The 18,436-nt window shown below is 33.8% G+C and overlaps 1 protein-coding gene and 1 long non-coding RNA gene across 2 annotated transcripts in view; both read right to left on the bottom strand.

The window, feature by feature from the left end:
- LOC143201193 (uncharacterized) overlaps positions 1-16,824 on the bottom strand; it is a 119,481-nt gene extending 102,657 nt beyond the window's left edge. Inside the window, exon 1 of the long non-coding RNA XR_013006903.1 lies at positions 16,710-16,824. This is a non-coding gene — a long non-coding RNA (uncharacterized LOC143201193). The remainder of the gene's footprint in view (positions 1-16,709) is intronic.
- Positions 1-18,436, bottom strand: part of Swim (Secreted Wg-interacting molecule) — a 47,541-nt gene that overhangs the window by 7,447 nt on the left and 21,658 nt on the right. Inside the window, exon 2 of the mRNA XM_076412093.1 lies at positions 1,297-1,459. Coding sequence (XP_076268208.1) covers positions 1,297-1,459 — 163 coding nt within the window. The remainder of the gene's footprint in view (positions 1-1,296; positions 1,460-18,436) is intronic.

The raw sequence follows: 18,436 nt of genomic DNA on the forward strand, positions 1-18,436 counted from the left end.
AAAAATTGATAAAAAGGAATTTCGCGTGTTGATAAAATATTGCATTTTTAAGGGAAAAATACAGTTGAAGCAACAACTTGGCTTGATGCCGAATTTCCAGACACTGCCCCAGGAAAATCAACCATCAAGGTATGCTAAGTTTAGACGTGGTGAAATGAGCACCGAAGATGGTGAACGCAGAGGACGTCCAAAAGAGGTTGTTACAGACGAAAACATAAAAAAAATCCACAAAATGATTTTGAATGACCGTAAATTGAAATTCAACATAGCAGACACTGTAAAGATATCAACTAAACGTGTACATCATATCATTCACGAATATTTGGGTATGAGAAAGCCTTGTGCATAGTGGGTGCCGCGCGAGCTCACTTATGACCAAAAACAACGACGAGTTGATGATTCAGAGCAGTGTTTGAAGATGATCAACCGTAATAAACTCGAGTTTTTGCGTCGATATGTGACAATGGATAAAACATAGCTCCATCATTTTACTCCAAAGTCCAATCTACAGTCATCTAAGTGGGCAGAACACAATGAACCCGCTCCAAATCGTCGGAAAACGCAACAGTCGGCTGGCAAGGTTATGGCATCTGTATTTTGGGATGCGCATGGAATAATTTTCATTGACTACCTTGAAAAAGGAAGGACCATCAACAGCGACTATTACATAGCGTTATTGGACCGTTTGAAGGACAAAATCGCCGAAAAAAATGGACGTATTTGAAGAAAAAGAAAGTGCTGCTTCATCAAGACAATGCACCGTGTCACAAGTCAGTGAAAACAATGCCAAAAATCCATGAATTGGGCTTCGAATTGCTTCCTCATCCACCGTATTCTCCAGATCTGGCCCCAGCGACTATTTCCTGTTCTCAGATCTCAAGAGAATGCTCCTTAGGAAGAAATTTTTGTCGAATGAAGAGGTGATCTCCGAATCTGAGGCCTATTTTGAAGCAAAGGACAAATCGTACCACAAAAATGGTATCGAAAAGTTGGAGAGTCGCTATAATCAGGGTATTACCCTTGAAGGATTATGTTGAATAAAAAAAAATAATTTTGCCAAAAAAATGTGTTTTACTATGGTAAGCCGGAGACTTTTCCATTTACCTGTTAAAAGCAGATACAGGATTAGTCTCAAGACTCTACCCGGAATTCCAGCCGAAGTAGGTTTAAATGTTGAGAATGGCGTTTTGACAATTACTAATAATTAATTAATTAGTTAGTATGTTACATTGAGAACAAACTTAAACGACTAAATAAACACAAAATATGCAGCAAAAACTTAATTGATAACTGTACCTATAATGGGTTTGGAGCAACTATCTGTTCTATTTAAACAACACCCAATATCTGAACAATAGGGGCCCTGAATATCCTCAAAATTATCGATGATTTGCGATGATCCGAATGTCAGCAAACCGAGTAGTATGCTACAGCTTGCTATTATCCACCTGGCTATCATCTGAAAACAAAATGAAGTATATTAGTGAAAATAGAAGTTATTCTAACACACATTTTATAATAACAGAAAATAATAAGGTACTGACGATAAATTAAATTGAAGTCGCAAAATAAAACAACCAACTTCCCTGTTGAATTCGGTAGTTTTGCCATTTCTTTATACAAAATAAGTGTTTTAGGTTTAGTAAAAATGAGTTATTCGGGTATACACATGCTGAGAGTTGCTCGCTCAAGATTTTTTAAAATTTTTATTTATTAGTTTCAAGAGATCTGCTGCCGAAACGCTGCGCAGTGTTGCTACTTTGTTATATCCCAATATACAACCTGGAGGATCAAAGAAGATTAAAGACAATGACTTATCAGACGAAAACTCTAAACGTTAAATATCTGGGAATAAATTTCAATCGACGTTTGACATGGAAAAAACATATAGTGATAAAACGAAAACAGCTTGGGGTTAAACTAAACCAAAGATACTGACTGATAGGGCGTATATATAGATTATCATTAGATAACAAGATTTTGCTGTAAAAGTGTATACTTGGGCCCATTCGGACCAATGGTATTGAACTGTGGGACACTAACAGCAATTCTAACATAGATATCCTCCAGAGGTTCCAGAATAAAGTGTTGTGGGTTATCGTCGATGTCCCATATTACATGTCCAACAAACTGATTCAACGCGATATTCCCTTAAAACCCATAACGAGTGTGATTCGGAGTATTAGTGGGAAGTACTCTGAAAGACTATTAGTACATCCCAATGCACTCGCCAAACTGTTAAATTTGCGCGATGACAGTGAAGAAGACACATAGAGTGAGATTTAATAATCTCTAAAATAAGCTAGATTAGTTTTTGGAATAAGTTAGAGTAGATTTTAAAATAAGTTAGAATAGTATCTAGAATAAGATTTAGATTATAAGTTGTACATGTCATCTTCTACATGTCCGGAATGTTATATTATATAACTGAAATCAAATAATAACACTTATTGCCCACAGGTAGATTGTTGACGTTTTAGGAGATTAATAAAATTATATATATTTCATATTTTCTCGTAACAAACCTTCCCTGAACTTTCACAAATATACCAAAAACAAAATTCACCAAATTGGTTTAGTAGTTCTCGTATTTTAGCGAGACGAACGAACAGCAATCTAAAGAGATCTTTTTTAACAGAAGTCGACTAAAAGGAAAAATCTCAAAAACACTAAAAAAAAGAACTTATTAACAAACAATTAACATATTGCTTCAAAACAGTTAATTTGTAAATCGTACAAAGAAACGGCTACTGTTTACATCATTATGAACAGCATAGGTTCTTTATACACTTCTCAGAATAAATAAAACAAGATTTGACGAACCGCACAGATGTCATAAGTTATAAGAATCGTTTCATAAATAAAACGTAACGTGATACCGTCGAATGTTGTTCCCTTTTTTTATTATTATTATTACGGCGAAATATATGCCCAGCCCCAGTCCAGATAACGAACATGCACAAGTGGCAGGTCAAAGAAGTCTCGTATATTCGTTCGGCAGACTGACCCAAATTGGAAATTTGATTTGTAACTTTCGCGACCCTGAACCCAAACTCTCATCTGCAGTTAAGTGGTTTTTATGGGCGATGTCACATTTCTTAATCGATGCAGATTGCATTGGGAAAACAATACGGACGAATTAACGGACATCATATTAGAATTATTAGTTTGTTTTGTGGAATCGTCAGCGACGACCTTTTCGGACCTTTTAAAAATACGAGTTAATTAGTAAAACACTTGATATGGGATTTGAGAGTGATTAAATTTGAACTAGTCTCATATTTCTATATTTAATGTGGACACATTGACGTTTAACAGAAACGTACAGAATATTAAGACAATAAATATTAATTCGAGTTTCTAGACTAAGGTTATTGAAGCAGGCTATGAAAAAATGGATTAGAATTGATCGATAGAAGCTTCTGAAAAAAAAAAGTTTATTTTATTTATCTCTTTTATTTTTTATTTGTTTCATTTATTCAAATTAGTTAGGCATCTTGTGAAGTGATAGAAACTATAATCTCGTTAGTTATGAATATGATTTATTCCATTTGTAGCGACCTTGAGGCATGTCGAATTTTACATAGTGGAATAATGGTCTACAAAATACCCAGAAATATAATCCCAGATGTTGAACACGGGCGGGATGTCAGCAGAGCCAACTAGAACCCGATAACGAATAGTTGGAAACCCCAAGACGTTTATCTGGGAGGTTATTGAACGGTATTTCCAATCATTCAGTACCCGACCATCGTTTGGTTTAGACGTGCCACCATCGATTGCCCAAGCCTCATCTCCAGGTAACACCGCTGCCATCCGTTTTATTATTTGTATTTTTATATTTTATATTACTTCAATAAATAACGGTCACATAATGTAAACACCACTGTTTCATTTCGTTTTTCCTCCATTCACCGAGCCACATCATTTACCCTAATCTTTCATCAATGTATCTCTGTTTTGAATCGGATTTGTGAAAGAAAGTTCAAAAATTGTAAAAAAATAACAATTTTCCTGATTTCCTGATAAATGGAAAAAACGAAAAAAATGTTCAGATGACCAAATAAGCCAAAATTGGTGTCCTACTAATATTAAGATGAAAGAAGCCGAAAAACTCATTGGTTTATGTATACATATAATTATTCTTGATGACTGAAATCACCAATTCTAAGAAATTTACTATTGTTTAATAATCGTATTTATTTAAGTTTATATTTAGTAAATAATTGGCCGTATAGTAACTCTTGTGGTCATAAAATACGTGCGTTGATCTTTATTTCGAAACAAGGAACGATTGATAAATAACCAGTAATTTTGTTGCTTATTGTTAATACCAACGCGGGTATTTGAATATTTATTACAGAATTTTTTATGTTAATTAAAAATAAGGTGTTTCCAAATTACAATTGTGGTGTAAATCATGTTTAGTTTTTCTTCGATACCTTCGTTTCGGAAACATGGAGAGGAGTCGAAACGACTTTTTCCTTTCCCCCAACCCATTACATTAATAGATTCATTGACATTTCGCGAAATTGGTATTTTTAAGGTTTAGCGTTTCTAATTAAAATCGACAGTGTAAAATCATGCAGTCCCATGCCGTAACACGTATTAGTAATGGGTATGACTCTAATGTGATTTTTATTTCGCCTAACAACTGTTTATGTTGATATGGGAATGTTTGCCACTATAAAGCTCGTCATTTTAATAGGTAATTAAATTTTTATGGCGTATTTTGCTATCAAACGTCTACAGGCCGAATGATATACGAAGCAACTACTCCGGCTGTTTTTTATTGCCTCAAATTTGAACGCTATACTAACAGTCGTTGCAAGAAACATATACATCAATAGATAAATAAATTATGATTATATTGTAATTAACTTTATAGGTTATAACGGTTGTAGGTTAAAAAATGTATAAATAAATAACGAATCAAGGCAAACAAACTCAATAATCCAAACACATTCAATAGAGTTTTATTAGATTAAAAGAAGTATTAAATAGAAGAAAATACAACTACATTAACTGTTTAACAATTTTTCGAAAAACTATGATATATAACTTATATGGATAAGATAATGGACAGGTTTCTCATTTTATCTGAACGTTGATCGTTGATAAAGTCGATGAAATTCTTAAAAATATCGAGGTAGTTCAACAGATTGCATCTGACATCGCTATGGAACTGAACATTGAGTATACGACAGTTTTGGTTCCATTTGCATAAGACTAGTTCTCAAAAAGGTTCGATTCTCATTACGGATGATGAAAAATGGATCCTGTATGATAATAATGCTCATGCTGTCAACAATTAGTGCAAGTGAAGCAGGCCATTAATAACTAATCAGTAGGAAAAGCATTGTCTTCGCCAACACAAGATCACACATTTTTTAGTGACTCACCAAAAATTTGAATTGAGAAAATTTGGCTGCATGCGCCATTTAGCCCAGACTTTGCTCCATGCAACTATTACTGTTTGTTCACGCCTTAACTTCAAATAAATTTGTCAAAATCATGAAATCTATTTCGTCCAAATCATTACAATTTATAATAAATCATTTTCATTTAACTTTACGTGCGACCTATTTCGTTTTCTGAATATCGAAATATAACCTTCCTAATATTTCTCGTTTAACATAACAATATTATTATTTCGTAAACAAATAAAATCGTAAGCCTACCAGATCCATCCAATAAATCAAGATAAGAAGTGTAACATCATGTTAAAATAGAACTTTCATTTTTTAACGGAATAACAATCTTTCAATTTTGACGTCCACTTGATCCCTTGCTAATATTTCATGTCGAGTCTCTCTAATTTTAAAGATCAATTGAAACGCACTGTACACTTTGTGTAGGAGTAGGAATTCGAATGAAAAATTGTATTCTACAGCGTATTATCGCATAAGCACATTCCGCAATGAGTGATTATTGAATCGATTAAATCATTAATGTACTGAACCATTAGCTAGGTTTTCTGGATTATATTTGAAACTTTGAGTGCGGACGACTACAATAAAAATATCTCAAGATGACAGGTCATTTATTAGAAACTCAAAATTAATTTTTATTTTTAAACATATAAATAACTCCAATATCTAGTACCAAATAAATAATTTAAATGTTGTTTTTTTTTTGTTTTCATTAGAGAATATTGCACTAAAAGTAGTCAAGAAACCAAAGTGTCTTTCAATATACATGGATCCATATTAAATATATGCCAAATAAGTAAGCAATCGCTCAAATTCAACCGATTCTATGCGGCAGAACCACTGAAAATTGAACTACTCGGATTCATTCCACCGTAAGAAGCCGTAGTAAACATTTGAACAATACTATTTTGATTTTGAGCTGAAATCGTATGTTTATTAAATTGCTCCATTTCCTCGCACCACAATTTCAAGATATTTAAAGTTTTCTTTGTTTAAAGTTGGGTTGAATTCTTGGTTACTATAATCTCTGTTAGTACTTTAAACTTTCATTTCAGTTTTCTCCAGACTGAACAGTCTTAGTTCCAGGTTTTGTCCTTCTAATATTTTAAATAAAATTGACCTATTTATCAACTAGTTATCAATAAATAGGTCATGGTGGTGTGATGGTAATATAGCTCATAGTTTAAATTCAGCATATGCTCTAATGTAGCAATGTTAGAAATACATTGAACATAAATGTTAATATTGTACATAAATAAATGTATTGCCTTTTAAAAGGATGTTTACTAAATATCATATGTTAAAAAATATCCAAAAAAGTATCCAATTTACTAAAGCTACTTTAATCAAGATAGTTTTAAAAAAAATGATCTCTTTTATTTTATTTCTCTAGTCCTGTGACATTAATATCACAGTAATTTTGACAAATACCTTCAAAAATTATCTTCTTTATAAATTTTTACGGTTTTATTTGTTTTATTTATATTAGTTATAAAAATTAAAATAAAATGTTTTATTAGGAGCTAAGTAACATAATGATACAGTATCACGTGCAGTAACATGCTCTGACGAAGATTTCTCAAAGTTTACATTATTTTCGGGGATGTAAGTGTTTTAGTGTTTTTAGTTAAAACTAAAAATTTTGGACAAACTGGTTATTCTGGAGACTTATGACTTTTATATTTTAGAGTATGTTATATGGCTCGGTGAATAGAGGCAAGATGAAATAAAACAGTAGTTTTTTACTTGGTGTGGCCGTTATTTTATTGAAGTTATAAAAATATAGAAATAACAATAGATGGAACGGATGGCAGCGGTGTTTTCCATCCAGATATTCGTTATCGTGTACTAGTTGGACGATGCTGAATGTCAAGTTCTATTGGACCGATTTACTTGAAATTGGCTAGAGCAGGCCTTCTCTAAACTTTCTTCTATCGTATCAAATTAATATTATTTTAGTGTAAATGATATGGCTCGGTGAATGGAGGTAATACGAAATGAAACCGTGGTGTTTACATTATGTGACCGTTATTTATTGGTTATATAAAAAAATGTGAAAAATATAATTAGATAAAACGGATGGCAGCGGTGTTACCTGGAGACGAGGCTTGGGCAATCGATGGAGGCACGTCTAAACCAAAGGATAGTCGAGTACTCAATGAATCGAAATACCCTTCAATAACATCCCAGATAAACGTCTCGGGGTTGCCGCCAGCTATTCGTTATCGGGTTCTAGTTGGCGCTGCTGGCATCCCGCCCGTGTTCAACATCTGGGATTATATTTCTGGGTATTTTGTAGACCGTTATTCCACGATGTAAAATTCGACATGCCTCAAGGTCGCTACACTATAAACACTATGGGGTTATTTAGTGATTGATAACAATGTGTATAAAGTATTAAGTGGCCCAAAGACGCTCAGTATTATTGCGCAATATTTTGGTTTGAAAGGTTGCACAATTTTTTGCTTTGTTTGCACAATGTGGTTGTACGCCCGTGCTCGCAACTGAGCAATATATTGCACAACCTTCAACATCGCCCCCATACAGTACAATTTTTTGCACAAACCAAAATATTATAGAATAATATTGAACCTCTATGAGCCGCTCTACAATACATTTCATCATTTTACTACAAGAATAGAGGATAAAAGAAATTTACTTTACGTAACGTTAAAAAAGGCAAAACATTTAACAGAACCACCACTTCATCAGCCTGTAACTTTTTGGATTTTTATTTTTTTAAATGCATGTATTCTTTAAACACTAATAAATATAGAGTAAAAAATTCATAGAAAAAATATTGTTTGTTTATTTTTTACAAAGAAAGACTTGAAAAATTAAATGATTTATTTAAATATCTAATATGAATACCTCTAAGTTTTAAAATATATCAAAATAACGAATAAGGCAAATTATTTTTAATGAAATATTTACTTAATAGACTTTTTTTTTTCTATATTTTAAAGTCTCCTTTTGCTAACTAGGGGTTTATCTGGACTGGACCTACAGTTTAACATGGGCTCCGAACCGCGATCCTCGGCATTAAGTGACCTAAATGACCAACTTAGAAATCATCCCAGAAGCGTTCGGTTCTGCCCAGTCTACTTACTGGCGTGACCGGGATCATTTTCTTTGTCGGATGTTGCATTCTTGCCTAGGACAATCACAAATATTAAACAATCATAAACATAAATTTACGCGACCGTGCCCCAGCCGGATTCGAACCGTCGACTATCGCAAGAGTAGGTGGACCGTCCTGTCGCCTTTACCACTACGCCAACCAAGCCGGCTCAATGAAATATTAATTAAACTATAACACTAATTGTATTGTATATATTTTTCATTATATTCGTGAATTATTGATTTAAATATTAAATATCACTACATAGTATAAAACAAAGTCGCCTTTTCTGTCCCTATATCCCTATGTGCGCTTAAATCTTTAAAACTACGCAACGGATTTTGATGCGGTTTTTTTCAATAGATAGAGTGATTCAAGAGGAAGGTGTATATGTATAATACATGCAAAATATACTAAGGCAACATTGCTAATTTTAGAGGTTTCTAACGTGATGTCGTAAATTAACCTATTTTTTTAGGCTTATTTAGCAATTAGCAAAAACGCTGCCTAACCCTACGAGTTAGATCAAATTAATGTACTACAGTATTGTACACCATAAAAAGGTCTACAAAAAAGTCCGCGATGGTATATGTTTATCTTTTAGGGATAACCCACATTAACCATTTTTATTGTTTACTTTTTACGTGAGAAAATGGCTTATTTACGAAGCTATTTTAAGCAATACGGCATTAATCCTTATCGAATTAAGTACCTTAAATACAGTGTGCAATTAATATAGATCAATATGGTTCCTTACAGCATGTAAATTAAACAAATATTTTCGGAGATATTACAAATTTAAAATTTGCGTTTAAAAATGTGTAATGTAATAAAAATTGTATGAATTTAGATATTCCAAAGATAGCAGGAAATCTTCATAGTAAGTATAGGGGAAGAGGAATTGTTTTACTCCAAATTTAATGCGTGCAGGCCAAGGGCAGTAATGAATGAACCAAAAATACTGGATCGATTTTAATCATGTTTTCATTGAGTGACATAGGCATATATATTTTATGTCCGTGCAAAGTCGGAGCGGGCCGCTATGTTTTTATATACAACGTTCATATTTTTTCTGTAGTGTATTTAATTTAGTATCAGCATTGCACCCGTGCGAAGCCGGGGCGGGTCGCTAGTTAAATATAAACTAATAATTTATAAATGAAATAATATAAAAACTGGTTGATACGGTATCGCTGATAATCTGACATAACATTTGTTTACGGTATTTATAGAGTGAACAAAGTGAATGATTTAATATATTTGCTGGTATTTTTCTAGAAAGTCGTCTCGAAACGTTCTTATTCAATAAACTTAAAATTAAAAGTAAATGACAACATACAATACATAATATTTTGGATGTCATCCAGATCCGACACGAATGATTAATATTAACACATGCTGCTTACCTTCTGACATTGGAATTCTTAATATAAATTTACGATCATCGTTCCAACGTAAAACCAGGTGGAGACCTTTGCCTTCAAAATTTATTATGAAAACGTTTTCTCGGCCCTGGCGGTATGTAAATAGCGTCTGAAATTTTTTTTCGCGATGCATAAATTTGACTAAATAGGAGTTGCAGAATACGAAATGGCCGTTTCGTTTATGTATATCGTTTTTTTATTATATTTATTCTGCTTATCTTTATGTATCTTGAACGTGTCATTCTACCTTTATGACTCTCGATCAGAGATGATGTCACTGAAGAAGTTGACTACGTGTGTTATATGAGTGATAAGTTATTGACGGATTATGGTCATTAAAATTTTCGATGGTGGTCGATTTTTTTTCTATTATCTCATCAATTAAATTTGTAATATAAAATATAGGGCCTTGAGGTATGTCGAATTCTACATCTGAGAATAGCGACCTACAAAATACCCAGAAAATATTTTCCCAGATGTTGAATACGTGTGTAGTGCCAGCAACGACGTTCAGTATACGATAACCAATATTCCGCAACCCCAAGACGTCGATCTCTGATTGATATCTGAACTGATGATAATTGAATGATGAAGGGTACTTTGGATCACTCAGTCATCGACCATCTTTCAGAACAGGCATTCCAAAACTGTCCAGGTGTCTTCAGATAACACTGCGCTGCTCTCAATTTTTATCTTTGTATTTCCATCTTTTATTTGTATTATTTACTTGTTATTTATTGATATTATACAATAAGTAACGGTCGCATTATATAATCGTTGTTTCATTTCATCCCACCTCCATTCATGGAGTCATATAATTCTCAAAATATGTAAATATCAATATCGGGTATGTCGGTAATTCGTTTCCGGTGTTTTAGGTAAAGAAAACACATTACAAATAAATAGTAAAAATTTATTTATTCAAAGTATTGGCCAATTAATTCTATAATTTTTCAATCTCTCAGGCAATTTATGGATGCAATTCCAAAAAGCATTTTCTCCATTGAGTAAAACCTTTAATCCAACCAGCATTTGACTCCTTTTAACATCTGATCTGCAAGCTCGTGCCTTATCATAAGGTGGTAGTTAGATCGAGCCAGACCTGGAGGGATTTTCCAAAAAATCATCACCGGTTCGATTTAGAAATGTTTCTCTCAAGCATCATTTCTAAGGTATTTTTCTGTTTTCTTGTTTCCTCTCAATCAATTCATATAGCACCGATCTTTCCATTGCCTGAATTGTTTTCAATTGTTTTTGACCTTGTATTAGTTCTTCGTCCAATAGCTCTTGCTATTCTACATCTTGTACCTTTCCTTATGGTTGGAGCATGCTTACCATAAGCCTCTATTAGCAAACGATTATTTTAGCGGCTTTTTAATTGGATGAAACAAGAAAAGTAAATCCGCAAGGCAAGTATCGCAAATGCACGTTTTTTAAGCACAAAATTGGAGATTTTCAATACAATATGAACATATAACATTACATACTAATGAAATAGTTATAGTTTTAGAAAAGTCAGAAAGTAATTGCTGACTTGGTAGATATAAGTTGGTAAAATAGCTACAAACCAAGAAATTACCAGGGAATAAACTATAACTGAACTTATAACGCCATAAAAAGCATATCTCGCGGCTGATGTAATGCATATCCACGTGTAGGACTACATAATTGAAAATGAATCACGTTATTAAAATTTGTTTGAATAATACAGGTACATAATGAGAAACACTGAATTAACAATGCCAACATACCAGTTTGCCCGACTGCTATTATTTATTGCGGTGTCCATAAGCAGAACTCATTTCTGATATCACTGCTCCGATTTTATAAGCTATTATAATCGTTTTGTAATTAAGATAAGCGAGGCCTGCACATACAGTATGTAGGTCAAGTAATTCGCTCCAAAACAGAACAATGCCAAGGAAGTAATCTTGAAGACGTACGTTGACATTTACATATATGCTGGAAAAATAGAAGAAAAACAATACCCTCCACTATCTTGAACAGTTATGCATGACAATAGTGAATTTATTAGCTATAAAGATGTATGCTAATAGGATACACATTTGAGCTTCGGTAAAAGTAGTCCTTGTCATTCCAATGATTTACTTCAACACGTAAAATAGTTGTCTGCTGTATGTGGTACACAATCAATACATTGAAGAATTAGAACATGTAACAAATATTAGAGATATACATAATATATAGATTTAAAATGGCATACCTTTATAATATTAATTCAATGAAGCCATACTCTACTACTATTAATGAGTAATATCCCATAAAGCATTCTAAATTTAAAGGTAACATGATTTTTTACTCAGTCAAAAGATATCATTAGGAAAGGCGTTGTCTTCCTTTACAACAACACTAAACACATCCATAATTGCTCCGATACATCTTATAATTATCTTTAGACACCTGTTTATTTGTCAGTGACTTTTTGAATAACCTTTACAGTCGTGCTTCATTTAAATCAATAACTTTAAATATATTACTGCTGCCCCAAAACACCTATCTATTAAAAGAATAGCCATTTAGTTTGTGTTTAAAAAGTGATTTTCCAGTACTTACTATTTTTTGTGCAAAAAAATCATCACCAAAACCAACGAAAACCTTAATACATAATATGACTCTATACTATCAATTTAAGTGGCCAGGAAATGGTTTACCAAGTTCCGGTGTGGTCGTACCAGCGCCAAAAATCGTCGTAGGCCAAAAATCGTCGATAAAATCCATGTAATAAAATTATATGATCGGAGAATTAAAGTACACAAGGTGGCTGATGCTGCACTGATGAAGCATCTCAGCAGAGCGTCCATAATAGATTTTGCATGGATATTTAAATTGCTCACACTTGACAATGAGCGCAATCGTGTGACTTCTTCAAAAGAAGTGCTTGATGAAGTTCAGTTATTTTCAGCTCAGTTAGGTTTCGAAATATGGATACACCACAAAACACCAGAGACCAAGGAACAATCAAAACAGATCATTTCCTAGGGTACAGATGCACCAAAAAGGCAAAACGATCACCAATGAATATTATTCAGTTTTTGGAGAGATTTTATGTCGATGAAGCAAAAATGACCAATTTCATAAAACGACGCGAAAAAATATGTTCCATCAAGACAATACACTGGTAGTAACTACGTCTATAGTTCACCGTGACAGAAATCCTTAAATTAAACTACGAACCGTTACCCCATCCAGCATATTCTCCAGATTTAGCTCACTGTAATTATTTCCTAATTCTAAACCTTAAGAAACAGTTTGGTGTTAAGAGATTTTTGTCGAATGATGAAGAGGTCACCATTGCAATAACTGCCTATTTTAATGGTCTTGAGAAAACCTATTATTTGGAAGCAATTTAAAATTGTGTTCGGAAATAAAACACTTTTTTGGCAAAAAATATCAGAAAAAATAACAATAAATCTTTATATATTATCTTATTGAAGAGTAAATAATAGTGTACTATTTTTATTTAATTCTATTTTCCTGTAAAAAAAATACTGCTTACAGTAAAATTATTCCTTTGATCTAGAATCAAATAAAGTCTTGAATTTACAAACATATATTTTTGATCATATTAACAATAAATTGTTATATTCAAAACAAGCTAATTAATTTGAATGGACTCATTACCCTTTAACATAAAAATTCCCTGCGCTTTTTATGAATTATTGATGCTAATTAAGATTCAACACTCATTTGCAACATAAAGAACCAGTAGTTGTATTTGTAAACACTTAAATCGTAATCGTTTAAAAAAAAAGTATCGGCAAACATAAGAATCGAACCTGATTACGTCACAACCTGTCAATTAATAATAAATAGGCTCTTCTCGCCGTTCAAGACGGTATTTATTCGTGGAAAACAAATCGATCCGAACGAAATTAACGCTCGTATCTATATATACAAAAAGCGATGGTGATGTAATGAGACGGTAATAAAAAAGAAATGATTTTCTGGATTATCGGACGTGACGGAATGCAATTTTTTACACGTCTTACATATTTTTAACTGAATCGAATATGTCGTTTTCTATATTAAAATGTCAAATATATATGCCAAGAATGAAAGGAGATCAAACACGAAACAAAACGTTTTTTATCGTTCCAGTGAGACCTCGTTTGATTTATTTGTGTTATTTTTGTTTTGGCTCGAAATTCAAACAAATTAGTCGACGAGGGTTTATCAGGACTGGACCTACTGTTTAACGTGGGCTCTGAACCACGGTCCTCGGCATTAAACCTACTTAGAGACCATCCCAGAAGACATCCGGTCTTACCCAGCCTGGTTACTGGCATGACTGGGATGGTTATTCCTTGTCGGATTTTGCCGTATCATCAGGTAAGGTCGCAGGCTATTGTGCTAAAACAATATGGTTGGGAGATCACTGAGGCAACTTCTCCTTTTCGTAATAGATGCGTTAAAGTCGCACATCTCTGGTAAAAAAAATGTGTAACACAATTTTTCTAACATAAATCGTAATATGTCTAGTGTTGGGAACTATGGACTGTTTAGTAATTGACTACTTTTTAGTATCGATATTGTTTCAGTCGCTATTTTTGGTGCGGCCGATGTTACTACTTTTTACCAGTGACTGTTTCAGTCCCTATTTTCGGTCCGACTGTTTCAGTCGTGTACTTTTAGTTACTATTTTTTGCTTCCCCTAGTTTCACTCAGCTGATTTTTAATATTATGACTCTGTCGTCTGGCTTACATAGATTTATATATAATATATGTAATTTTATGAATTTTTTTGATAGTTATAAATAGCAAAATAATTTTGACTGTTTTTATGGCAATAATAGGTAATATTATACTCTCGATTACTCTCTCGATTTTTGTTACAAAATATTTCCGTTCAATAATAAATAATACATTTACTTTATATAATAAAGCTCTAGTAGTTATTGTGCGATCATTTTTAATTATGTCATAAATACATTTTTTATGATTAGATATATGTTTAATTTTTATTTAGTATTTATGGTTATTGTAAATTTTTAGTTTTTAGATTTTGTTTAAGTTCTATTGTATTGTCTATATTTATTATAGTATATTATTTGAAACATTTGTGTGGTATTGTTCCATTCCATAGAAAAATTCCATTCCTTTATACAGATCCACAGAACATTGAAATATAAAAGTAAATCTACTTCGTTTAAAATTAAATTATTCATTGCATGTTAATAGTATTCAGTAATTATTTTTTCATTATCTTTTTTAAAGTTACTACGTGAAGGTATATGTATATCTCCGTCTCGTTTATACTAACATTGGAAAATATAAGCACATATAAAATTACTCCAAGTAATTTTTGACCTTCCTTTCCTCTCACAATTTATACAGGAAATACAGGATTCGTTCATCTTCTGAAACTGAAGTGAAAATTGCAATATCATGTATTCCTCCACATATTCATTTGAAACATGAATCTGCGTCTTCAACTTTAGGCAGATAAGAACCAGACAGTACAATACCAACAAAACCAAGAACTAAATGTATGCATAGTAATAATAATTAAATGTTGTTCGGATGAATTTTACATAGTCGAAGAGATAATTTTACATGTATTTTTAACATATTGTGTATAAACATTTCTTTATGTTCCCAATTAAAATATATTATTAAGCTAACAAAAAATATTTTCACAATTGATCTTAAGGCGAAATAATAAAAATTTAATTATATCACTCAATGGATGCCCGATTCCTCAAGCAGAATCAGCAACATACCTTGGAATCCATCTTGACGGTAGATTAAATTGGAAGCATCACGTTAGACAAAAAGCAAAACACATTAAAAACAAAATATAACAGCCATACTGGTTAGTCGGAAGATAATCACAACTTGATCTAAAATCAAAGAGGTTGATCTATAATACAATTATAAAGCCAATTTGGACCTATGGGGTGCAAATATGGGGTTGCACTAAAAATTTAAATCAGTTAGTCATACAGCGCTGTCAAAACAAGGTTCTTCGATTGATTACCAATGCCTATCGCTATGTAACCAATGAAGAACTGCACGATGACCTGGAAATCAAATAGATTTGCGAAGTTGTGCAGGATTTCGCCTTAAAACACGAAAGAAGATTACTAAATCATACTAACGTGGAAGCAATACAACTGCTGGACAGCGCGCAAGATGTCAGGAGATTGAAATGAACAAAACCATACGAACTTGTGTGAACATTTAGTGTGTAATATTAGTGTAAACTATAACTATAAGTTAATAATTAATAAATAATTATAATTTTATAATTGAGGAATACATACTGATGTATTTTCACGCACTCGTCTTGCTTGTTAATTAATCCAATTACATAGGAAAAGTAGTAATAAATTAATTGTAAATTAAGATTGTAATAAGCGTATCTAATAAAGATGTTTAAAAAAAAATTGATTCGAATTCTTGAATAATTGCTTCAATGAATAATTACCTTAGATTAACTGTCTATGTTGATCAAAGGTAATATTTTGATCTCTGTTGATGAATAAATCAATAATTAAAAAAATGGTCTGCTAGTTTGTCTGAAGGTTTTCAGCGGGTTAAAAAGCAATAACATATATAAACCTATATAAAAATTTAGGGTAAAATGATGTGGCTCGGTGAATGGAGGTAAATCGAAATGAAACAGTGGTGTTTACATGATGTGACCGTTATTTATTGACAATATAAAAAATGAGAAAAATACAAAGATAAAAAGGATGGCAGCGGAGTTACCTGTTGACGAGGCTTGGGCAGTCGATGGTGGCACGTCTTAACCGAACGAGGGTTGAGCACTGAATGACCGAAATACCCTTCAATAATATCCCAGATAAACGTCTCGGGGTTGCCGCCAGCTATTCGGTGTCGGGTTCCAATTGGCACCCCGCCCGTGTTCAACATCTGGGATTATATTTCTGGGTATTTCGTAGACCGTTATTCCACGATGTAAAATTCGACATGCCTCAATTCGCTACAATACTCCCCTGCCAGAATTTTACATAAAATTACTTCAACAAAAATACAAAAATGTTTGCAAAAAATATCAAATACAAAAAAAAACATATACCAAACAAAATGTGCTGTGTAAACTGGGCTTTGAAAAAAAACACTGGTTGAATCAAAGTTGTTTATTTTAACTTGCGATTGATACATGTGGTCGATGGGAGGATTGACAGGATATTAGGTTAAGGTGAAGGAAGTACGGTAGCGCTGTGGAAATGGTACTGTTACAGGGGGACGGTGATAAGAAAAGAGAGCGAGACGTCGTCGTGATGGCCTTTTATACTCCAGAACTGCATGGTACCAATCCACCGGCGTTGCCAACCTTTGTAGTTGTTGATGGTGAATTGGTGGTGGCCTAAAGGGTCGTGGCGGTCGCCACATAACTCCCCTCCTAGTGGAACAGCCGTGGAACGTACCTATATGTGGTGCAAGTTCCGGAATGCACCCGCAATCACGCAAACAAACGCCCGGGGACTGCTGATGAGATGGGGATCCCAACCTGAGCGAGGAGTTTTACGGGATCAGCTGCCATCGGAGCTGTAGCAGGACGTCGTTCGTCTTGAGGCGTTTAGCTTTGTTTGAGGGTACCTGTAAATGTGTTACGTGTCCCGTTTCGTGTTGCGAGGGTGCTCATGTGTTGCTGGTATACATGATGGGCTTCTGTGGTTTTCGTCCATCGGGCTAGTCTCGTGGGATGTCGTCGACCACGTGATGTTGAGTTCCGTTCCTCGTGCTATCCTTCCATGCACGTGTCAAGCACCTGTCGAGTGACTTATGTTGAGTTGATTTACCTGTTAGGCACTTTGATCTCGCCGGGGCCTCCAATTGTAGGAATGTTCGTCGGGTCGGTCGGTCGGTCGAAACGTGTGGCTGCCGCTGCGGTTATCTATCAGAACACTCACTACTATTTTTGGAAGGAATTTGCACGGGAACTAAAAACACTGGTTGAATCAAAGTTGTTTATTTTAACTTGCGATTGATACATGTGGTCGATGGGAGGATTGACAGGATATTAGGTTAAGGTGAAGGAAGTACGGTAGCGCTGTGGAAATGGTACTGTTACAGGGGGACGGTGATAAGAAAAGAGAGCGAGACGTCGTCGTGATGGCCTTTTATACTCCAGAACTGCATGGTACCAATCCACCGGCGTTGCCAACCTTTGTAGTTGTTGATGGTGAATTGGTGGTGGCCTAAAGGGTCGTGGCGGTCGCCACAAAAACATATGAAATAACCACAATTCAAAAACAAACAACCATTCTTGACTTTGAATTGACTGTAACAGCGTGTCCTTTTTATTGATGCCAAGATCCAAGACAATTTTTATTTATATAAAAACATTCTCCGGCTTCCATCTCGTTTGTTTTTATAGGACAAATGACCCATTACGCGGTGCTCTGGCATGACGCCACGCATTTATATTTTAATGTATGCCTTTAATTTCCACCGATGTCCCTGACCTA

This window comes from Rhynchophorus ferrugineus, unplaced genomic scaffold, assembly GCF_030347505.1.
Source record: "Rhynchophorus ferrugineus isolate W39M unplaced genomic scaffold, kcgeb_rfMv2 rfM8, whole genome shotgun sequence".
Classification (NCBI taxonomy): Eukaryota; Metazoa; Arthropoda; class Insecta; order Coleoptera; family Curculionidae; genus Rhynchophorus; species Rhynchophorus ferrugineus.